Source organism: Rattus norvegicus, chromosome 1 (assembly GCF_036323735.1).
Source record: "Rattus norvegicus strain BN/NHsdMcwi chromosome 1, GRCr8, whole genome shotgun sequence".
Taxonomy (NCBI): Eukaryota; Metazoa; Chordata; class Mammalia; order Rodentia; family Muridae; genus Rattus; species Rattus norvegicus.
This window is the reverse complement of record NC_086019.1, coordinates 205998436-206021414: the sequence shown is the minus strand read 5'-3', so window position 1 is coordinate 206021414 and position 22979 is coordinate 205998436. Positions and strand designations below refer to the sequence as shown.

The 22979-nt window shown below is 53.1% G+C and overlaps 2 protein-coding genes across 6 annotated transcripts; one reads left to right on the top strand and one right to left on the bottom strand.

Annotated features, from left to right (window-relative positions):
- Tspan4 (tetraspanin 4) lies at positions 1–19684 on the bottom strand. 5 transcript variants are annotated; one of them, XM_063286618.1, is made up of 9 exons: positions 18424–18465; positions 10580–10659; positions 3692–3863; positions 3404–3595; positions 2318–2392; positions 1482–1583; positions 1250–1381; positions 1093–1176; positions 1–528 (listed from the first exon to the last, which is right to left on the bottom strand). In XM_063286618.1, the coding sequence occupies exons 4-9, from the start codon at positions 3464–3466 to the stop codon at positions 460–462; spliced, it is 525 nt and encodes a 174-aa protein (XP_063142688.1). In that variant the 5' UTR covers positions 3467–3595; positions 3692–3863; positions 10580–10659; positions 18424–18465; the 3' UTR covers positions 1–459. The 5 variants fall into 5 exon arrangements, 4 of the variants coding, with proteins under 4 accessions (XP_063142688.1, XP_006230607.1, XP_038963951.1 ...); XM_006230545.5 differs by lacking the exon at positions 3692–3863 and having other exon boundaries at positions 18424–18576; NM_001013070.1 differs by lacking the exons at positions 3692–3863; positions 18424–18465 and adding an exon at positions 19436–19684 and having other exon boundaries at positions 33–528.
- Positions 19685–19799: 115 nt separating this feature from the next.
- On the top strand, positions 19800–21808 carry Polr2l (RNA polymerase II, I and III subunit L). Its single transcript, NM_001143911.1, has 2 exons — positions 19800–19904; positions 21539–21808. Exons 1-2 carry the CDS (start codon positions 19810–19812, stop codon positions 21645–21647), a joined length of 204 nt encoding a protein of 67 aa, NP_001137383.1. The 5' UTR covers positions 19800–19809; the 3' UTR covers positions 21648–21808.
- The last annotated feature ends 1171 nt before the right edge of the window (positions 21809–22979 follow it).

Here is a 22979-nt window from a genome sequence, read left to right as displayed (position 1 = left end):
TATACAACCTTTGTGTGCCAGCTAGACCCAGGGACTGCTCACACACTTTATTAAGATGCATCTGGATCCACGACACTGTCATGGAATGTGGATCATGGGACCTGCCTGGAGCACCAAGATCATCGTGGGCCTTGAGCAGACTGGGCCTGCCCCCAACCTGGCATCCATGCAAGGCTGGGGACCCCATCCTGTGTGAACACTAGAAGAAATATATGGATATAAAAGTGTCAAAAGTTCCCCAGGCCCTTAGCCCTGGGTGCCATTTGGCACCAACCCTAATCTGGTGTCTCTGCTGCCACCCAAGCAGAGTCCCTCAGGTGCAGGGATGGGTCCTGGATGCTGTGGCCTCAAGCTCTTCTCCTTGCATTCAGCGGAGCACCAAGTCCTGCATGGGAAGTGGGTTTGACATCTCCTCATGGGCAGGTCCTTTGGCAGAGAAGCAGAGGCCGTGACAGAGACCTATGCACAGTAGGTGTCCGCCTTTACCACCTGGCAGTACATGGTCATAGCGAAGGTGAGGCCCAGAATCTGTGGAGACAAGAGGTCATAGGCCTTTGCCCATAGGCAGAAGGGCTGGTCTTCATTGGTGCCCTGACTCTTGCAAGCCGTCCCCAGGGTAAGTTGCGTTCTGCACATTAGGTCACACCCCTCTGCACGCCTGGTCTAAGCCCTCTGCCTATCCCACTGTACCTACTTGTCCTAGCCGTAGCCAACCGAGTATCTGTTTGCCAGGTGGGTTGTAGGCGCTCCACTTAGCCTGGAGCACCACTCTGCTAACCCTCAGCACTGCTATAGATGGCTGTGAACCTAGGAGGAAAGAGCGGGGCCTGGAGGCAGCAAGGTATCAAGTGCCACCCTCATTCTGCACAGGAGGTCCTGTCACTACCAACCAATATGGCTGCCTGGCTGTGTTGACCCACTAGGTGACAACGGGCTCTGCACAGGGAGTACTGCATACCAAAGGTCACCTCCCCCAGTGAACATTGTCTTCTTACAGTCTGCACTGCTACCTGCCTACCCAGGTCACAGGCTCCTGAGCAAGTCCTCTGCCATTGCAGTCAGGAGTCCCAGGCACTGCCCTGCTCAGCTCACCTGCACCAGTGCTGTGCACAGTCCAAAGATGCCCACAGCTAGCAGGTTCTCCTGGAGCCAGGCCTTCACTGTCTCATAACAGGGCTGCAAGAGAGCCAGGATCAGCTGGGGGAACCCCACCCCTGCAACCACCCACCACAAGAGGGAATACTCTTACCGACTTCCACCAGGTACCAGGTTCATGTAACCCGCAGCTGTCACTGAACTCCAGACAGCAGGAGTCAGGCACACGAGTGGCATTGTATACCTCAAACCAATCAGTGTAATTGGAAACTCCACAGCATCGGAACTAGAAGCAGGAAGAAAGCAAAGGACTGGGTGGCGAGATAGCCACAACACCCACCCCCGCCAGCCTGTCCGCCATACCAAGAAGGCTGCCCAAGCCTCACATCAGTCTGGATGATGCTCCAGGCATTGGTGAGGCCCACATTGCCCTCTGTGCCATACAGATGCAGGCCCTTCTTCAGATCTTGCTGGGCATAACTGTCAATCTGTTAACAGACCACCAGTTAATATCCTCCACTTCAGTCCAAGACAGGACAATACCCCAAACCCCCTCTATCTGAACCTCTTGCTTGTTTCCTGGGATTACCCCCTACCCTAGTACCCTATCACACTTAGGACACAGCCCAGGCTCATGTTCTCCCAGAGGCTTCAAGGACCCTGGTGCAAGCCTTTGCTGCCTCATCTCTATAGGCTCCCCCTGTTGGCTAGGGGAGGACTTCAGTCTTCTTGGTAGTACCGACAGACATGTCTGCTCTCTAGCTGAGGGTATGGCTCCACTCCTAAGTCTCCAGTAAAGGAACTAGGGCACTGAAGGGCAACTCCGGCTTGTACAGGGAGCTTCCTATAGTCCAAGGGTACTTTACAGAAAGGAGGTCCTATGGGGAAGTTGGGGACACAGGAGCTAGCAATACAGCATGATCTATAACCCAAGATCCTAAAATATCTGAGTAAATCCTTCCAGTTGTGTGACCAGGCAGACAGATATGGGAAGTCACATATGACACACAGTAAGCAGCAGTGGGGGTTGGGGTTGTTGGGACAGTCCACACTTAGCAACCTGTACTTAGTAGAGGACCCTGGCCACATATCCTAGGAATTAAGAGTGCTGTTGTCCCACCCATACAACCAGAGCCACAACGTAGATCCCTGGGCTTGTGGTACTTTCTGCACCGAGTCTCCCAGCACCCCATGTACTGTCTGTCCATTTGCAGCAACATACCTTGTCACTGTAGGCAAAGAAGAGCACAGCAATGGTGGCTTCCAGCAGGAACACTAGCAGCAGCAGCACAAAGAACTGTAGAGAACGTGCCTCTTACTCACAGCCCTGCTCCTGGAGTGCCCCAGAACTCCTACCATCACGGAACTCAAGAGCCAGGCCAGACCATCCCGGAGCCTGAATAGCCTGCTGGCCTGATCTGAACATACCCACATGCGTGTACGTCCCCGTTCCCCAGGCTCCTGGCGTGACATCTCTATTTGGGACTCTCCACACCCCCATACTGTTAGACAAGTGGGATATATGTTAGACAAGTACTCTACAGCTGAGCACCACGCCCACTCACAACCTGGGAATTTAAAAGAGATCCCAAATATCACCTATCAAAAGTCTATAAACTCCACAATACCCCCGAAGGTGGGGAGAGAAGGGATCAGTTTGTCTCTACAAGGCATTGAGCCCTGAGCAAACTCCTATCCCAGGAAGAGGAAAGGAACCATTCAAAACCTTGACATGGAGGAGCTTCAGTCTACCTGCCATGCAGCTTGAGGCCTCTGCTAGGCACATGAATTTGTAAGATCCTCCAGGACTCCTTTCCTAATTACCTGTGATTAACTTTATAAACTGTGGAGGAGGAAATAGCTTCCTTTCCATAAACATATTCCCAAAGCCAAATGGTGCTGTGAGAGAGAGGGTGGGGCCAGGGGCAGGACCAGGAGCTGGGGTAGAGCCACCACAAGGATGAGTACCAGAACAGTTTGGTAAAGGCCACTTGTGGGATACCTAAATTCTTGGGTGTGTCCTGTCACGAGAAGTCCTTTCGAGCTCCGATATGTTTTTTTGTATGTGTAGCGCTGAGACTTAAACCCAGAGCCTCATGCATATCATACAAGAATTCTTCTAGATCTATATCCCCAGTGCCCTCCCCATTTTAAAATTTTGAGACGGGGTTTTACTCTGTACCCCAGAGCCAGCAACCCCTCCAGCCCCACCTGGCCTGGAAGACCCCACAGAGCCCTGGTGCTGGACAGGCCTCAGAGGTGGAGCTGATGGCACAGAGAGCCAAAAAGAGGGGCCCAACAAACTCACAGTGAGCAGTAGGCACTTGTTCTCCTTGAGGGCCCCAATGCAGCCCACGAAGCCGATGGCCATGACGAAGGTACCGGTGACGATGAGCAGATTGGCAGCAGACAAGGATGGGAATGAGGATGACAGGGTGGCAAAGTTTCCCTGTGTGGCAGCCAACCAGATGCCAACACCCAGGACACCACAGCCACCCAGCTAGGACCACAGCAGTGGGGAGAGAGAGAGACAGGGTGAGGTTGACTATAGCACCTGACCCCTAGGGAAAGGCTCTACCCACAAGCACAGGCCAACCTTGTCAGCCTGGGAACCTCCAGTGACAGCTTAATTCCTGCAGCAGGCTGCCACTCCTCAAGCCTCTTCCCTTTGCCCCTGTTGATAGTGGTCTGTGGCAGAGTACATCTCATGCACAGTCTAGTGACTACGCCTTCAGATTCCTTGCAGGAAGCATCGCCAACCCCTGTGCCTAAGGAGAAGGGTCTGAATCTCCTCTGGCCCTCTGATCCCGCACCTTCCTTCCCCACACCCTATGTAGGCCATGGCAATTGAGTGGCCCACCCACCTGTATGGCCCCCTTGCCCTGGGCTTCTGGTGTCCTGGGTTAACCATGAACAGAGAAGCCCTGGCTCGGCACACTTCTGCTCATAATCAAGTTGTAGTGGCTCTGTGGTACCAACCAGAGGATCTCACTGGAACACCTGCTACTGCCCAGCTTCCCCAAGCCTCCCCCACCTCCCCAAGCCTCCCCCACCTCCCCAAGCCTCCCCACCACCTCCCCAAGCCTCCCCCTACCTCCCTGAGTTTCATCACGTTTTTTTTCTTCACTGTTGGTTTTTTGAAACAGGGTTTCTCTGTGTAATCCTGACTGTCTTGGAACTCACTTTGTAGACCAGGCTGGCCTTTAACTCAGAGATCCAATCATTTCTGCCTCCTGAGTGCTGGGATTAAAGGTGCATGCCACCACACTGGGCTCTCTCATCATTCCTTTTTATAAAAATCAAAATCAAAGGAAGCAGGGAAGGAAGGCATGTGGTGGTTGACTCTAGAGAGGATTCATCATGGCATGGTGACAGGGACATCTAGTCTGTCCCAGAGTACATACAGGTCTGCCATGGGAGGGGAAAACTATGGCCCCACCCTCACATGAGGCCTTGGACTCTGTCAAATGAGGAGGAAGGAAGATATATTCCAGGAAGCTGGTGATGGACCAACACCAATTAGGCTCTAGGAAAAGGCCTGGCAGCCTAACAGAGAGTTGGACAGGACAATGCAGAGGAGCCCATGATGTAGGGTTCTGAGTTCCAATGAACTCTTGGAGACATTACTGTAGAGTCATCAAGAAGCAAGGAACCTGGAAATGCTGCCCATTCAGGGAACCTCCAGGGAAAGGTATGCATATGCACTTGGAGATCCACCCTCAGAGCCACAAGGTAGCTCTGGTGAGCCAATCTACAGTGCCTCCTTTACAATGGGAGGGAGCCCTGCAGGGCTGCAGTGGCTGAGAGGTAATGTTGTCTACGGTGTTAAAGTAAGGCAGTTGGATGAGCTGGGCACCCCCATTCAGCCTTTGTGGAAAAGCCCCCCTAATGGAGATCTGGCCAGGTAATGTTCACAGAATCATCCAGCATAACATCCTCTGTAAGCATACAGGCTACTGGATCTGGAAGGCTTCTCCCAGGGCAAGCAGGGCCTCATCTGTCTTCATGTGCTATTCCCATGGTCTCCAGCCATTCCCAAGCATCATGAGGTCTTCCAGGACCCAGTAAGGTGGCTCACAGGTTATGGAAGGACCTTTGTGGCCCTCACGCTGCTAGGTAGAAGTAATACCCTGCTTGCTACCTTGGACTAGATCAGAAGTATCAAGACTGAAGTGAGGACTCCCACCCTCACTCCACACCACACCTGCTCTGAAAGACCTGGAAATCAAAAGCAGCAAGAAGCCTCAAGAGACACCAATCCACAGGGCATAACACTCCCCCAGAGGAGCCATGACCCCCAAGTGAGTCACATCTGGGAAGGTCACCTCCAAGCTAAACACTCATGCTTCTGATAGCAGGTCCCAAAACGAGGGAGGGGATATGCTAATACAACAGTGATAAATGTCACTAAGACCAAGCTGTCTGCACCATCCGCCTCTGCCTTCCAAGGACAGCAGACGGCTCGTGTCAGCAGGAAAGTGAGCTGTTGGAGCGCCCCTGGTCCCATGGGACCCCGAAGAGCATGGAAAGGACACTGCTATGCAGAGCAGCACCACTGGGGGTGGAGGGAATGCCCCACTCCAGGAGGCCAGGAAGGAATAATCCAAGGCAAGCCTGGCAGGAAGGGACCCCACACCCAGGAGAGCCAGTTTCCTTCACTGACACGGTGAGACAGCATGAAAGACATTCACTCACTGTCACGTAGTCTTGTCACTCTCACTGTGACAAAGATGAACACCAGCCAAGATGCTCCCCACTGCCATCCAGTGGTGTCACATGCATTGTCACAAATGAGCAGTACCCCCAGAGTCACCACCATCCTGTAGGGCTACCCGTCTCAGAAATGCCACAAACAGGCGCACTAATGTAAACCGTGCATGTGGCAAGAGTACTGTACCTGTAATCTTGAAAATGTTTCGGTGCACGAAGCTTTTTAAACATTTTGGCAGAAAAATTACAGCTTCAAAGAGCAAGAGAAAATGGGCCCATTAGACTCAGAAGATGAGAAAGGCAGGACTCAGTGATGAGCCCTGACAGCCTGGAGCAAGGTCTCTCCTCAGTCAAAAGTGGGGATGGGACTAAGACACCCCTCCACCCCAAATCTACAATGTTCCCTCAGAACTCTGAGCCACACCTCCTGAGACAGACCGTCTTCCATTGCTCGCTCACTCCTCTGCAGCTGTACCCGCAGGCTAGACAGAAGCCCTGGTGGGAGACACTCACTCCCCTCAGCGTCTTTAAAGAAGCTGGAGTCCTGAATGATGGTAGCTGGGAACATCACTCAGGGGCAGGACCTCCTGCCACTGTGGTCCTCCATCCTAGCCTTCTGGCTGATCATGCAGCATGCCTGGGCATAAGCACAGCCCACCGGGGCCACTTGCTAGGCAGTCGGCCGGGATACCCAACAACAGTCCCTGAAAGGTGTAATGGGCTGTTACCCAGGCACCAACCAAACCCGTGCACAGCAGGGGCCTTAGCCTCTAGCCCCTTGGATCAGCCTCAGGCTGAGTGCCGTATGGTACTGGGTGCCCACCAAATGTGCCTGTCCAGGTCCGCAGAGGTGGGTGCCAGCAGACCTCTACCCACCACCCCTCCAGCCATACACAGCTCAATATAGCAGATGGCCGGGCAGCTAGCCACATCTTTGGTGGAGGTGTATGGGCTGGGGCCCCTGTATAAGCCAAGGGTATGTCAAGAAGCCAGTCTTCTGCCAGGCTGGCAGGAACCTTCCCCATCTTGGCTAGGATGTTGGTTATCCCGGTGGGGTGAGTTTGTGCACTTAAAATTGAAAGTACGCCCTGGGGATGAGGCTGAGTTAGTACAGTGTTTGCCAAGCATGCACTGGGTTAGATACTCCGTACCACATAAACCCCAAGTGGTGGTACACACCAGTGTTCCTGGGACTTGAAAGGTGGAAGCAGCAGGGTTAGGAGTTCAATGTCATCATAAGTAAGGAAAGCCGGTCTCCAAATACTTAAAACATAGAATTTGTTTTCACCCAACTCCAGACATTATCAGAGCCACCAACATCCCAAAGAGCCAGCAAGACCATGGCCCCCTGCATTAGGCAGTGCCATGCCACCCCAATCACAAACATATGCTGTTACAGGAAGCAGAGATCTCCCTCTCCCTGAGTGTCCTGGTTCTTCCAAGGAGCTGGGCACAGAACCCTTTGCCATTTCCTAGTCCCCTCATCCACCAGACTGAAAGTGTCAGAGACTAACAATAGCACCTGTCCATCAGATATCATCTCAGCTCATCAAACGCAACAGACACCCAAGAGCCTAGCAAGGCATGCGCCCTGCAATGTGTTGTCAACGTGGGGGCAGATCCCTGTGCCCAGTGGAACTTCCTTTGGGACAGCATAAGGCAAGAACTGAGGCTGCAATGGGTAACAGCCCAGGCAGAGCAGAGTGGGGCCCCAGTCCCCTCTCTGAAGGAAAGATAAGTGAAGCTTGACTCTTGTACCTCCTCCCCCGCTCCCCTCCCCCCCTCAGAACCTCTGCTCAGCTGGTCATCCATCTAGGGTCATCACAGACCACCTAGGTGTGGCTGAAGGACCCTGATCCACATACCTTTGGATCACCTTGATGACCCAGTGTGGTCAAAATGGGGAATCTGAGACCCCCAAGAATACAGGATTTTCTCAGCTCACACAGTATCTGGGCGGCAGGCATGACTCCAACCTCCATCTTGTCCACCCAGCCACTGACTATATCATGCAGGGAACAGCTATACATTTTGCTAGACTGAGGAATAGAGAGGGACGCCTGCCTGGAAGCATTAGAGGAAGGGCCTCAGATTGGCCATGTTTGAACTTCACAGCTCAGGCCTGGCTAGCATCTCAGAACCTGGACACAGAAGAGCCATGGGAAGATCCCTGCCCCACTCCATGAGCGCAGCCCCACTTACACTAACCTTTACACCACAGTAGCTGCCCAGGAATGTAGATACCCTTAGAGTCCAGGGCAGGGGAGGGGAGGGCAAAGGAGAGAGGAGGCAGGAAGAACCAGGCTTCACCGATTCCCCTGATCCCAGGGGACCTCAACTTCCATTACAGGAAGAGCTTTGCTGGCAGAGGCCCAGCTGACAATGCAGCCTCAGAGGCTTGAGACAGGGTCCCAGGGGCTGCTCAGCCCCCACTCCCTTACTGTCAGTGGCCAGCACCCAACACCACCTACCCACTTAACTGTTCAAGGGCTGCGTACTCAGCCCACTTCCCTAAGGCACTCCCAGCCCTAACCAGCTAGTCCTTACCCTGTGCACATCTCAAAGCAGGTTGAACAACTGCCCAATTTAGTTGAGCATCACTGCCCAGTGGCAGCCTGTTTGCTGAAGGAGGGCAAGGGTTCATTGTGTCCCCACACTCCCAGCTTTGACTCCAGTTGCCTGGTTAACTCTAATAGGGTGACTGAGGCAAGACACATGGCAGAGGCTAGGGTCCTGCCTGCTGGTCTTGCATTATAAGTGCCAAATGGGCATCAAAGCCTCTCCTACAAGAGTCTAGCAAAGGAATCAGGGTCTTGGGTAGGCTATTCTCTGGCCCTCCCACTGCAACCTGTCACCAGCAGGAGGGGAATTTAGTTCGCAGATGCCAGGGACAAGGTGGACTGACATCATACTGACCAGGCCAGATGGATGGACTCTCACACTTGCTAGCCCAGATGGACTCTGCCAAGCCCAGCACAGGCACTTCTAGGAAAAACCATGCTGTTCACAGCGTCTTTTGCATGGTTGCCTCTAACCCCTCACTGGGACTCAAGCTGGAGGGAGAAGCCACAATGATTCTGGGGCAGGAGCCCATTTTCCAGGCAGGAGGTGCATGTGGATACCAGGAGGGTACTGAGTTCGTCAGCACAGGAGTCCCACGGGATACTGATTGTTTATTTCTCTGGTAGAGGCTATCACCAGTGGTCCATGGAAGGTGCCTGCTCTGTAGCCAATGGGCCCTTCTCCCTGTGGCCAGGTGTCCAGATGAGGAAGAGGGCAATAACTCCAACAACCTCAGCCTCCCCAAACCAAGCTACTAGCAGCTGCCTAGCCCCACACTTCTACCTCCTAACCCCCTTCTGCCACCTACACTGCCTGCTACTGTCAGAGTGAGTGACCTACAGCTGTCAGGTCTGGTCACAAAGTTATACCTGTCTAACTGACACTTGTCATCTGCAGCTCCTGAGCCTTTTCTACCTGTCATACTGTTGTCTGCAACCCCCCCCCCAACTGCCACAATGTCAGAGACACCCTGACCCTGCCAATCACTTGCTCCTGACTACACACTGGTGCCCACTGAAGTCCATTAAACAGAAGCATCCACCTTACATAGGCTGGTTACAGCTTCAGCCCACACCTATCTCTGATGCCCACCTGGTATGAGAGAACTCCCAGAACTGGGCCCATCCCTCTCAGGAGCTTCTGGCAGAGAGCTCTTAATGGGGGAGACGAGGAAGGATGAGTCAGGTAGGGCAGCAGCCTCCCTGGACTACTGCCCTCAGGCAGCCCAGGGTCCCAGCAAATCCCAGTTCCAACCCTGGGCCAGGGCTATAAGAAAAGAGAGGCCAGAAAAGTGGACCTAGGTTTCTGCACATATGACTTGAACTGGACTGACTGCATGCAAATGAGCAGCAAATAGGGATCCCAGTGATACCCCTCATCCTCACTCCCAAGCTGTACTCCCTCGTTCCAAACACACCCCTCATCCTCACTTGCACACACCCACTCCCAGAAAGTTGGCTCAGGAACCAAGGTAGAGTATGGAATGACCTTGGACACCATTCTGTAAGTATTCCAGCTAGTGAGTGAAGGTCCAGGCCAAGCCTAGGTAATAAAGGGTCACCTCTAATCAAATCTAGCATGTTCCACTCAGGCTCCAGGCTCAGCCAAGCCCCAACACCAGGTGGTAATCAAATGCAATACTTTACCCATTCCACAAGGGTGAGAGTGTACAAACTGTCCTCCATCTACACCGGAGGGGACCATCTTCTGCTCTATCATCATGCAAGCCCCAACTGAACATTACCCCATGCCTGAGCAACCACAGCATACCCCAGCAAAAGTTAGAGGCTCTGCTGAGGTGGCAGGGAGCCAGGTGTCACCCATGTCCATGGAGAGTCCCAGACCAGTGTCTGGTATACCTCCCTAGGCCCTAATAGGTCAAGCGGTGCATGTACCCTTGGTCTTCAGGGTCCTGGGGGACCAGGACCTTGTAAGTCAATCTCCCAGAGGGGCAGAGTGTGAAGGGAGTGAGGCAAGGACGTAGGCTGAAGAGGGAGGGCAAGGAGGAGGCTGAAGGGGACACCCGTGGCTCTGTGCACAGAGACGTTAATCACTTCTACGCCTGGAGCCCAGGAGAGGCAAGGCTTGATACTGCCTGGTCTTGTGAGCACGTGCGCACACACCCTGTCTCCACAGCAGAGAAGAGAGAAGGGAGCTCCTGGAAGTCACTAGGAGAGCAGCGAACCCCGGTCCTTCAGGCCCCCACACTCACCCAGAAGAGCAGGTTGAAGGCGAACATGAGGTACTTGACACCCTGGAGGCAGCCGCGCGCCATGCTGCAGCGCTTCAGCTCTAGAAGGAAGATGAAGGAGAGGTCTAGGTAGAAGACCACATACTTGTTACCCTTGGGCGTTGTATAGCGCGCCTGGGCTGCCTTGGGGCCGGGGTTCGAGTGCAGGCCGAAGAAGCCGCCGCCCGCATCCCCGGCGTCCCCGGCGCCCGCGCGCCCATACAGGCTGCTGCAGCGCCGAAAGGGGCCGCCGCGCGCAAAGCCCTGCTCCTTGCTCTCCGGAGAAGGGCTGCGCCGGTACGTGGATTCGTCCGTGCTGGAGCGGCGCATCGCGGTGGGGAGGCTGGGCCCCCGCCGCCAAGCTCAGTGGCTACAGCCGTTGTCAGCGCTCCGCGCCCGTGGCTCCCGGACGCCCCATCCGCACCACACCGGCAAGCTCCCGCACCTCCCAGGGCAAGCGGTAGCAGCGGGCGCGCGACTTGGCTCCCACCCCGCGGCCAGACACCTGCGGGCCGGCCCGCTGCGCCCCGCGCGCGCCCGGCCAATCCAGCATGGCCCCGCCCCTCGAGGACCCCGCCCCACCGGCCAATCGCAGCGACCCCGAGCCCCCACCTCCCCGTTACCCTCCCAGGGTCTCCCAAGAAGATGCAGCTGAAGGACAGGGGGAGCTTTTGAGGGGACTGGGTCGGGAATGACACCGCAGCAGCTCTCGGCCCCAAACCTGCACCCCAGACCCCATCCAACAGGCCCGCAGCCCATTCGGCAACAAATCTCCAACCACGTCTAGGATGTGCAAAGCCCCGAGGAAATGAAGAGGTGACCCAGTTGCTGTTGGTGGCAACTTGAGCGGCTTTGGCTTTCAAGCGCCGTAGGGAGCCTGTGGTGCCTGGGAGGGTGAGGTGTCCATGAGGTTTTCTAACTTAAAAAGAGAATTCAATGACCAAAGTAGCAGAGGAGAGATGCCAAAGAACCCTAGATGGCCCCCTGCTGGTCCAGAGGGCTCACGGAATCAGCTCTGCCTCTGGTCCAGTCCATTCTCCTAGGGGTGGTGGGAGCAAGGCCAGATTCTATCACAGCCACGGGCCATTTTGAGAGTCCCACTGGCGCCATTCTGCAACTCTCTATAACTGCAGAACCAGGGACCTGGAATTTCACTTTGACCAGCTCAGGAAGAATCAGCCTATGATTAATGAACACCATCTCATCCCAGGCAGACAAGCACATGGTAAGTGGCACTTTGCAGGTGTGCCCAGATACACACTAGCCCATAGATCAAAGATGGGATGATAGCCCCTTGCTGGGCCCCATCTTCCAATCTCTGAGCCCCAACCCTACCAAACGATGCAGATCATAAGAGACTCAAAGTGTGGGTCGGGTACTAACACGAAGCTAAGGTTCCCCGTCTGTTATTTTGTCTTTTTTTTTTTTCTTTTTTTTTTCGGAGTTGAGGACCGAACCCAGGGCCTTGTGCTTGCTAGGCAAGTGCTCTACCACTGAGCTAACTCCCCAACCCCAAGGTTCTCCGTCTGATCTGCAGCCCAGACGACAGGAGGGAAGGTAGAACAAGGAAAACCTTTTGCTGAAGATCCAGAGTGAGGCAGCAGAGGAAGTAGAAGGAGTAAAAAAATAAGAGAAAAAAAGAAGGGTGTCCATGGGTAGAGCTGAGCAGCTCTTAAAGGGGCTGCATTGTAATGGAAACTCCAGATGCCTAAAGGTTTGCAGCTCCCAGCCCAGCACCTATGTTCCCTGCACCGGCGTACTGCTGCCTCCCAGAGGTCACTATGGGGAACTGCAACCCTAGCCCACAAGGCTGCACGCTCAGGGTCCGTCTTTGGGATATGGATGCATGGGAGACCCCAGAATGCAGGAAGCATGCCTGGAAGGGCGTGATCAACCTAGGATCTATCTCACACACCCCCACCTTGCCATGGTTTTCTTTGATGTGTCTGGACTCCAAGAAAGGGACAGAGGCAGCAGAGATTATAGCCTGAATGTTCAACCTAGTGAGCACCTGGCAGCTGATAACTTCTAAAAGACCCTTGTGACCCGCGGCCCCTGGCCATGCTCCCTTGGCCTGATCAGCCAGACAGCCACCACTGAAGGCTGGAGTGGAAGGATACCTATAAATGGTAGTATGCACGTCCAAGGCCATGTACATACACAAGTGTCTACACACCAGTAGAGAGAGAAGCCATAGGGTCCAGGAAAGATCCAGAACTGACCAGAAAAACTATACCCCCACCTTGGACCAAACATCACCCATACTGACAATCACCCCAATGGGGTTAGCTATCAAACCATTCCTCTGAAGGTGACCCTGAAGACCTGGGTCAGAGGCATAAGAGCTGAGTTCCCTGTAATACATAATAAGCCTACTGTCTATTTGGTCACTCTTATTCCCTGGACATGGGGCTGGGGCTCAGCCTGAAACTCCCCATGAGGTACTGGGGGGCATCAGCTGGAGCTGTGAGGAGACCAGGAGTCACAGTTGCCAAGCTGAGGGTTATATGGAAGGGAATTCAGAAACAGCCACCCTGAGCTCCAATTCTTTTCCTTCAGGGGTAGCTGTGGGAGATCGGTGTTTTTTTGTTTGTTTGGTTGGTTTTTTTGTTTTGTTTTGTTTTGTTTTGTTTTTTGTCAACTTGACCCAAGCTAGAGAAAAGGGAATCTCAACTGAGAAAACGCCTCCATCACCTTTAATCCCAGCATTCAAGAAGCAGAGGTAAGGGATCTCTGTAAGTTCAAAACCAGCCTGATCTACACAGTGAGTTCCAGGACAGCCAGGGCTACATAGAAAGACCTCATCCCCCCCCCCTCCCGACCTCCCAGAGAAAAGGCTTGTAGGAGGCTGGAGATGGCTCAACAGCTAAGAGCACTGGATGGTCTTCTAGGGGACCTAGGTTAGATTCTCTGCACCCTCATGGAGTTTGCAATCATCTGTAACTCCAGTTCCAAGGGATCTGACGCCCTCTTCTGGGCCATGTGGGAACCAGGCATGCACATGATACACACTATGCATGCAGACGTAACACCTGTATAGGTAAAATTAAAACATTTTCTATGTGGCTGTAGACAATCTGTAGGACGTTTTCTTGATTAATGATAGATGGGAAAGGACCCAGTCTACTTGTGAGAGGTGTCACCCAGAGCAGGTGGCCCTGGAATGTATAAGGAAGCAAGTTAGGGCTGCAAGCTTGGACTGGAGAGATGGCTCAGTGGTTAAGAACACTGACTGCTCTCCCAGAGGTCCTGAGTTCAGTTCCCAGCAAACACATGGTGGCTCACAACCATCTGTAATGGGATCTGATGCCTTCTTCTGGTGTCTGAAGACAGCTACAGTGTGCTCATATAAACAAAATATATAAATCTTGGGGAAAAGAAAAAGAACTGGCTGATCTTCCAGAGGGCCTGGGTTCAATTTCCAATCTATAATGAGATCTGGTGCCCTCTTCTGCTGTGTAGGCATATGTGTAGGCAGAACACTGTATACATAGTAAATAAATAAATCTTTAAAAAAAAAACCCACAGGGGGCCTGGTGAGATGGCTCAATGGTTAAGAGCACTGATTGCTTTTCTAGAAGTCCTGAGTTTAATTCCTAGCAACCACATGGTGGCTCACAACCATCTGTAACAGGATCTGATGCCCTCTTCTGGTGTGTCTGAAGAAAGTGACAGAGTATTCATATAAATAAATAAATAAATAAATAAATAAATAAATAAATAAAATATTTAAAAAAACAAACAAACAAGCATCTTAAAGGAAGGAAGCTAAGTAATCCATAAAGAGCAGGCCAGTAAGCAGCACTCCATCTTGGCCTTGCTTCAGTTCCTGCCTCTAGGTTCCTGCGTCAAGTTCCTGTTCTGACTTCCCTTCATAATGGGTGGTAAAATAAAATCTCTCACTGAAACAACAATTGAGGAGCCTGTATGGGTCTGACCTAGGCCCTGTGCATATATGTTATGATTGTGTAGCTTAGTGTTTGCAGAGGAATTTTAATCCAGCAACATGCCTGCTCTGGCAAGAGATCACATCCAAAGACCTTTTAGGTGTGTGCGATCCAACGGTAATACAGACATGCCCTTAGTACACACATTTAATCCCAAACAATGAAGGCAAAATTAGTTTGTAGAAGGAAACAGCCATGTTTGAAAGTGAGGTCTATGGGTTGGGGATTTAGCTCAGTGGTAGAGCGCTTGCCTAGCAAGCGCAAGGCCCTGGGTTCGGTCCCCAGCTCCGAAAAAAAAAAAAAAAAAAAGAAAGTGAGGTCTAATTGAGGGGCAGATAAAGTGATGAATCAAAGATTTGATAAAGTGAGTCAGGACACCACAAGAAAGGGGATTTAAGGGGTTGGGGATTTAGCTCAGTGGTAGAGCGCTTGCCTAGCAAGCGCAAGGCCTTGGGTTCGGTCCCCAGCTCCAAAAAAAAAGAAAAAAGAAAAGAAGGGGGATTTAAGAGAGCAGTGGAAGGCTGGAGAGATGGCTCAGTGGTTAAGAGCACTGACTGTTCTTCCAGAGGACCTGAGTTCAAATCCCAGCAGATGAGATCTGATGTGTCTGAAAACAGCTACAGTGTACTCAAATAAATAAATAAACAAACAAATAAATAAATAAATAAGAAAGAGAGAGCGGTGGAGAAAGAGTAGGGGGAGAGGGAGAGAAGAGAGGAGGCATTACCAGGACAGTTTCACAGAGACAGGTTGCAGGTGAAGACAGAAGGAGCCAGACAATGAGAAGGAGCCAGGAGATTAGAACAGATTGCCAGAGTTAGTTTGAGACCAAGCGGAGCACTTCAGAGAGAAGACAGTTTCAACCAGTCCTCTTGAAGAGGAGTCTGAGCGAGGACAGATGAGTTGACCATCCACCCAGAGGTCAGAAAGAACTAGAAAGGGTGAGCTTTTCAGCAGTAAACCCCTGAGATGACACTTACATCTGGTGAATGAAAGCTACAGGTGTTCTTGTGGAGTTCCTAACAGTGGGAGTGGGGGGTGTCTCTGGCCCTTTTGACTGCTCTTGGAACCCTTCCCCCCCTACTGGGTGGCTTCATCCAGCCTTGTTGAGCCTAGGGTTTGTGCCTAGTCGTATTGTAACTTGTTATGTTGTGTTGTGTTTATGTCCCTGGGAGGGCTGCTCCTTTCTGAAGGTAAACAAAGGGGGAATGGCTCTGGAGGAGAGGGGATATGGGGGAATACTGGGAGGAGTGAAGAGAGGGAAAATTGTGGTCAGGATGTAAAGTATTGAGAGAAGAATAAATTTATTTTAAGCGCATTCTATAACTTAAAATAAAATCTCTCAAATTGCTTTGGTCATGTTCTTACAGCAACAGAAAGTAACCAACACAGCCAAAATTGGAAGGGATAGGAAGAGCTCCCCAAGAGGTGCCCAAAGTTCTTAGGACAAAGGAGAGGCAGTCCGGTTCTGCTAGGATGCTGTCCTCTGAACAATGGGCCCCTCTCCTGCCTAGATGGCTCTGACTGTAAAACTCACATGAACAGGGACTGATCTAGTGGACTTCAGGACGGTCACGGGAGGGCCAGGTCCCTGTCTGTTGCCAAGGACAGAATTCACAGGGTGTGGTATGCAGGCTGATCACTAACAGTGACAGACCAAGGCAGGGCCACCCTATCTGAGCTGAGGGAGTGCTTTCCTCAACACCCTGGCCCAGTGCCCAGCCACAGTAGTCTGGACATAGGAGCCATCTGCCAACAGGGCTCCATGACAAGGGAGAGCTCCTCAGTTGTGAGTAGGTACAAGAGAAGCCCTGGGGAATAAGCCACAAAGAAAAATGTGGACACCCTCCTAGCTAGACCAGGCTGCCACTCAAAAAGAGACCTGCCCAAACTCTAGACAAATTTTGACCGTGGCTATTTGGAGCAAATAGGTCCTCTGTAGATTGCCAGCATGAGTTTGCCCAGAAGCTTGTTGGGACCCAGTGGTAACTCCTCCTAGCCTAGCTAGCTCAGGAGGGAGGGAGTGCAGAGCAGCGCCACCCACCCTGTCCTGAGGCTGAGAGGCTCCACCGCTTCTTTGAGGAGGCAGAGAGTTCTGCCAATACAAACAGGCTGTGGTGTCTGCCTTCCTGCTGCGGCTTCAGCCCCTGCAGGGCCCCAGTGCCTGCCCTAGACCCCCACCCTGGGCAGGAACACCCAAATTCCTGGTCCAGTAGGCCGACGCCTCCCACCAAGAAGTAGGCACAGAGGGCTGCATGCAGAGCCTAAGGGGGGGGGGGGGGCTAGCTCCGGGAGACTGAAGACACACACTTCAGGGACAGAGCTAGGGATAGGGGTGCAGGGCCCTCTGTGTGAAGCCAGAAAAAGGGCCCATCTTTCTTCCTAGACTCTCTGGCCACCCCAAATAGTGTCTTTCCTCCATTCCCTGCCTGGCACCCTCAGGTATTTCTCTGTTAGAGCTCCCGTGGCAGTGGAAATAGAAGGGACCTAATTTAGACTCAGGGAATGCTTATCTTGTGAACAAAGCACTTCTGCCCAACCATGTGGGAGACCCCCCCAAGCACTGAGCCCCAAGTGCCCCAGCCTCAATAACCCAAAGGGTTCTTGAGTTAGTCACTTCAGTTTCAACCACAGGGTCTCCAAGAGCTATTTGGACATGTAGTGTGTCTGCACAGATATGGCCTGGGAATGAGGTGTAGGAGTGTGTATGATACACTCCATACCCTATGGGTGATAGAAACTGTCCTCCATGAGCAAGCCGAGGACACAAGGCTAGAGTTCCTGGGGAGAAGTCACTCTGACCACTTCCCCAGCTCATGAACAGCCTTAAGCAGAGGAACTTATTAATCCTCTGGTCCCAGCAGAGCTTTACAAATGGGGAAACTAAGGCTATGACCTAAGGCCAAGGGGTAGAGTCAGCTGAAACCCAGACCAGCGCTCTGGACCACAGTACAGCACCCTCTTTTGGCTGGCTGTTTTCAGGGCAACCCCCAGGATGGGAGGGTTGGGGCAGCCAAAACGTCAATCATGGGTTTCCTTGTCCCCTGCCCTGAAGTGACCCCCTGCTCTGGCAGGAACTGTTGCAAATGGGTTAGAAACTGCATCTGAGCACATCTCCTTCAGTGTGCCCTCCACCCTGCACAGTACATTGAGCATCCATTCTCACAGAGCCGTTTTTTCAGGCAGAGACCAGTCAGTTTGCATTGGGAGAACTAGCAGAGCTGGCATGAGTAACCTATATCTCTCTCCCTCCACAGTCCCAAATGGGAAGCCTGCAACAGTTAAGAAACGGTAGGGGCAGAGGCTGAGCCCCGGATCCCAGCCAGGCTCTGGAGAGAACTGAGCCACAGCATAGCCCCCACCCCATCCCACACTCTGGGATAAGGAAAGGCTGGGTGGATAAGCAACAGCCTGGAGTTCCCTAGCCTGGGCCATTTCTGGGAATCCAGAGAGCTGGAGCAGGAACTAGGGGAGGAGAAGATGCCACCACCCACAATAGGCGCTGGAAACTAGTGGACTTTCGCTCGCGCTCGCGCACGCGAACACACAAACACACACACACACACACACACACACACACACACACACACACACACAGAGTGGACTTTCGCGCGCACGCGAAAACAAACACACACACACACACACACACACACACACACACACACACACACACACACACACACACAGAGAGAGAGAGAGAGGGGAATTCCAGGAATGTCAACTTGGCACAGGCTTCACTCCCCAACTCTCCCTAAGTAAACAAGTCTTCCAGGGGCAGGACAGAGCCGAGCCCCTCCTCCAAGAAGCCTTTGGCCTCCACCCCATCCCTAGGGCAGACCCTACAGACCATCTCCTAACCCACTCCCCTGCCACCCTCACCTCTGGCCACCAGCAGTCTTCAGTCCTGATCCTGATCCTGATCCCAGGCCACAGTGATTCACAGGCCCCCACTGCCCCTCTGGCCAGGGCAGGATGTTGGGGGGAGGGGACAGGACCGGGAAGTCGCTTAGCTCGTGGCTCTGCACGTGGTTCCATGGGGGATGGCAAAAGCTGCCAGAAAGGCTGTCCAGGGTGACAGTGGGGGCACAACCGCAAAATTGGCCAGTGGCTCTGACCAGCCACACTCAAGACCCTGACCAGCCACACTCAAGACCCAGGAGACCCTTCTCGAACTCCCCTCCATCGTTTGTTTCCCAGAGACACCTGGAAAATGTCTAGGACCGCCCCAGAGGCTTCACTGTAACCAGACCCCAAACTTCCCGGGCTCTACGGAACCTCTGCTTTTCATTGTAAGCCGCCTCGTTTTCCTAAGGGTAGCCCCCGGCACAGCACGAAGGCGCTACAGCGAAGGTAATACATTCCCCAGAAACCAGCCTCTTGCCCATTCCCTTAAGTCCTTAGGTCACCTCCAGGTGAGGCAGTCCTGTGGCCCCTAGCGGTCCCGCAGGCAATCTCCACGTCTGAGCCAAATATCCCGGAGGAAAAAGAGGTTAAAAGGTCTGCTCATAGGGTGCCTCCTCCACGACACCTTCCCGGACCGCCGCCCTGCTCCTCTCCCCAGAAAAAGACTCTTTTAGCCCCTTCTCAGAGAAGGAGAGGACTACTGAGCGCGGGAGGCCGCCGTCGGGGCTCGGGACACCGCATCACCGACGGTTCTGTAGCGGCGGAAGAAAAGGACGCCCCAAACTCCAGGGCCCGAACTCTGGCTGGGCACCTCGGGTAAGGGCTCCAGACCCCTTGGAGTCCGAACCAGGAGGCGGGAAGACCGCTTTGGCCGTGCGCAATCGGCAGCCGGCTCTCCGACTGCGCCGCCACCACTTGTTAACCACCTCTTGCCTCGAGTCGGCTTGCGATCGGGCCGGCGGGACCCCAGCCCGCAGACCCGCCGTACCTGTGCGCGCCACCGCACGGCGGAGCAGCTGTCAATCAAGGCAACACGAGAAACGCGAACCGCTGGCGCCGCGGGCCTTTCGGCCTTGCTCGGATGCCGTAGCCGGGATATACCACCACTGCGGGAGGGGGTACTCGGGATGCTGCCGCCGGCACGGAGGCTCTAGGAGCCTCGGGTGGGCGCCAGCAAAGAACACCGCCACTTCAGAGTAATCACGGGAGCGGAGGCAGAGCTGCGGCGGGGTTCGGGGAGATGCGGGGCGGGGCTCAGGATCTTACGGGGCGGAGCTCGGGCGTAATGAGCCCTGCGCTTTGGGCGAGCCTGGGGCGGGCTTTGAAAAACTGCTGCCGGCAGCCTGCACGCCAGACGCCGCCATGATCATCCCAGTTCGCTGCTTCACCTGCGGGAAGATCGTCGGTAACAAATGGGAAGCCTACCTGGGTCTGCTACAGGCAGAGTACACCGAGGGGTGAGGCGGCAGGCTGCGAGGGAGGGGACGGGAAGGCTGGACTGGGGTCATGAAGCCGAGGGCCGGGGTGAGGGTTCTGCCGCGGACCGGGAGTGAAACTAAGGTATCTTGGGCCGGGGATAGATAAAACTTCGTATGGAAAATTGGCAAGGCAGGCAGGGATTGTGGGGTCGAGTGAGACTGGGTGTCCTCTCGCCGGGCTCGATGATGTATTCCCGGAAGAATGAATCTTTAGTTTGTTTTCGAGGCAGGGTTTCAGTGTGTAGCCCTGGCTGTCCTAGAATTCTCTATATAAAGCAAGCTGGTCTTCAAGCTCCGAAATCCTCCTGCCTCTCACCTGAATGTTGGGATTAAAGGCGTGCACTATCACGCCCAGGCTCTCTGAAGTTTAGAAGGTGGTTTTCTTCAAGTTGCTGGCCTTTTGGAAGCTTCTAAGCATCCTTCCCATGGGTGACAAGACACCTCAAGTCTCTTCCCTGTGGACCTACACCCTACACTTTACCTGCCTTTCAGGCCTTCTTATGTACTTCCAACCTTGTGGACTATTTAAAATGCAAGACAGGCTCTGATATTCAGGCTCTGTGGGCATCTTGTCCCTCCCTCCTGTGCTTACTACGGTGACTATTCTCCATAGTAGTCAGACCTCTGGCCACCATGTCTACACCCTTTCTCTGCACAAGCTATAAGCCCGTGGGCCTTAGTGGGCAGCTACAATGACTAGGTTGGGTGAGTAGCTGATAGCCTTCTCTTTACCTGGACTGGAACCTGTCCAGCTGCCTAGGTCCCAGAGAAATTATATCTAGTTGGTTTGAGCGACCTCTTCAGGATATGGGAGTACAAAGCCGTAATGAGAACGGGGGTGGGGTGGAGGTGGGGTCCGGACAATAACCAATTCACAGCATTTAGTCCAAGTCCACCTGTGGAGCCTGGAATTCTGCCCCTTGATGAGGGGATATTGGTCTCCTAAGCTTTCCCAAATAACTCTGGAAACCCATAACCCTGGGTACAAGAGACAAAAGCAAAGATGCGGGGATTAGAGAGATGGCTCAACTGTTAAAAGCACTGGCTGGAGGGTTTGGGGATTTGGCTCAGTGGTATAGCCCTGGTTCAGTCCCCAGCTCCGAAGAAAAGAAAAGGAAAAAAAAAAAAAAAAAAAAAAAAGCACTGGCTGGGTTTTTTAGAGGACTCAGGTTCAATTCCTAGAACCCACATGGTGGCTGCAAATGTCCATAAACCCTCTAGGTTTTGGGGGCATCAGGCGTCCGTGTACAAAACTCCTATACACATAACATGAAATCTTAAAAAGTAAATGTAGGCAGAAGGCCAGTGAGGATATAGGGTGCTAAGGGAGAAGATTGGCACGTGGGCATATCCATAGGCAGGTATATCCTGGGAACCCATGTACTCCTATGTGGGGAAAGGGACTCACCTGGCTCCAACCTAACCATGTGGGTGCATATGTTAGAAATCTCCAGGCCTTTCCCTGTGGTCTGGTGTCAGGTCCCCATGCCTGATTATGTGGATGTACCCTGGTAACCCCTGCCCACAGCAATACCCAGAGGCAAGCTGCAGGTGGCTCCAGACCTATGTAGGCTATAGAGCCCAGGCCCAGCCTCACTCCTCTCTCCTCACAGGGATGCCCTGGACGCTCTGGGCCTGAAGCGTTACTGCTGCCGCCGCATGCTGCTCGCACACGTGGACCTGATTGAGAAACTGCTGAACTATGCACCCCTAGAGAAGTGACTGCTAGAGCCTGCCCTCCTCAGCTGGCCAAGGGCAATCTGTCCTGCTGTATTCAAACTGAGGTGTTGGGGATGTGAGTGTATTGCCTGGCTGTGGCCCTGTGGCTAAGTCCTGTCATCCTGGAAGGAACTGTTTAGTAAAGATCTTTGCAGAACCACCAACAGGTCTGACTTTTCTCTATATCCACGTCTATGCTGTCTCTGAGGCTACCTCCCTGCCTCCAGTCTTTCTCCTAGCGTTGGTCTTCTTCCCCCCACCTTGCTTCTGTTTCCCTGGGCCTTGACCATTTTGATCAACTAGGTACAGTCTTGTACCATATTGCTCTAGGGTCTCTCCTCTTCCTGCCCATTGTTCAAGGTGGGCATAGTGGATGTGGCCACCACACCATCCACAAGGCTGGGCCTAAGCCTGGGGAAGATAGTCCTTTGGAATGCTGAGCGCTTAGAGGCCCACCAGATGTTCATCTCAATGCTAGGGGTATTCATATGTGTTTGGTCTGCTTTTAAGTCTTTTTATCACTTGTGTCCCCAGAGGCCACATCCCCTGAAAGTAAAGTTAGAGGTGGAATAAGCTGCGTGGCCCTGGCTGTCCTGGAACCCAACTCTAGACCAGGCTGGCCTTGAACTAAAGAGATCTGCCTACCTCTGCCTCCTCAGTGCTGAGATTAAAAGGACAACTTGTGCCACTGCCACACAACCAAACCCAGATATTGTAGGAGTGTGCCCAAGGCCACAGGCCTCACAAGTTTCCTGGGTCCTAAAGACCATTAGCTGTGTGGGCCTATCTGCTGCCCACGTCTGAGAGTCTTGTTTGCAGAATCTTCCCAGGCCCAACAGCTAGGCATCCCTTGACCCAACCACCACAGGGTGGGACAGCACCCAGTGGTAAGAAAACTGCGCCAGGCCAGAGGAAGTGTATGTAATCTGGTTCCTAGGCATTTGCATTAAGTACCCCAGGGTTCTTTCTAGCACATTGCTCCCTCTGAGACTTTTGTTTTGAGTTTTATTTGAGACTGGATATCCTGTAGCTTTGGGTGGTATGAAACAGCAGTCAGCCTGCTTCTACCTCTTGAATTCTGGGATTAAGGGTGTGTGGAACAGCATGCTCCACCCTACCCCCACCCTCTAGTTTTTGTTGGTTTTTTTGTTTGTTTTAAGAAAAAGGCTTTGCCTTAGTTCAGAGGACCCACAGTGCCCTCCTCCAGCTGGCTCTTAAGATTATGGGGAAGAGAATGGGCTTGGGGTACCTTCTCAGGACTGGTTATCAGTGGCTCAGACGGGCTAAGCCTGAGAAACAGGGCCTACAGACTCTTCCTGAGTGAGCCAAGTCAGG

Excerpts from the sequence above, each read along its gene's own strand:
- Tspan4 (XM_039108023.2), bottom strand. The coding sequence starts at position 10,927 with ATGCGCCGCTCCAGCACGGACGAATCCACGTACCGGCGCAGCCCTTCT. Across the intron at positions 3,596-10,579 it reads CCTTCAACCTGCTCTTCTGG|CTGGGTGGCTGTGGTGTCCT; the intron begins GTGAGTGTGGGG and ends CTGTGGTCCTAG. Across the intron at positions 1,177-1,249 it reads CTGGTACCTGGTGGAAGTCG|CCCTGTTATGAGACAGTGAA; the intron begins GTAAGAGTATTC and ends GCTCTCTTGCAG.
- Polr2l (NM_001143911.1), top strand. The coding sequence starts at position 19,810 with ATGATCATCCCAGTTCGCTGCTTCACCTGCGGGAAGATCGTCGGTAAC. Across the intron at positions 19,905-21,538 it reads CAGGCAGAGTACACCGAGGG|GGATGCCCTGGACGCTCTGG; the intron begins GTGAGGCGGCAG and ends CTCTCCTCACAG.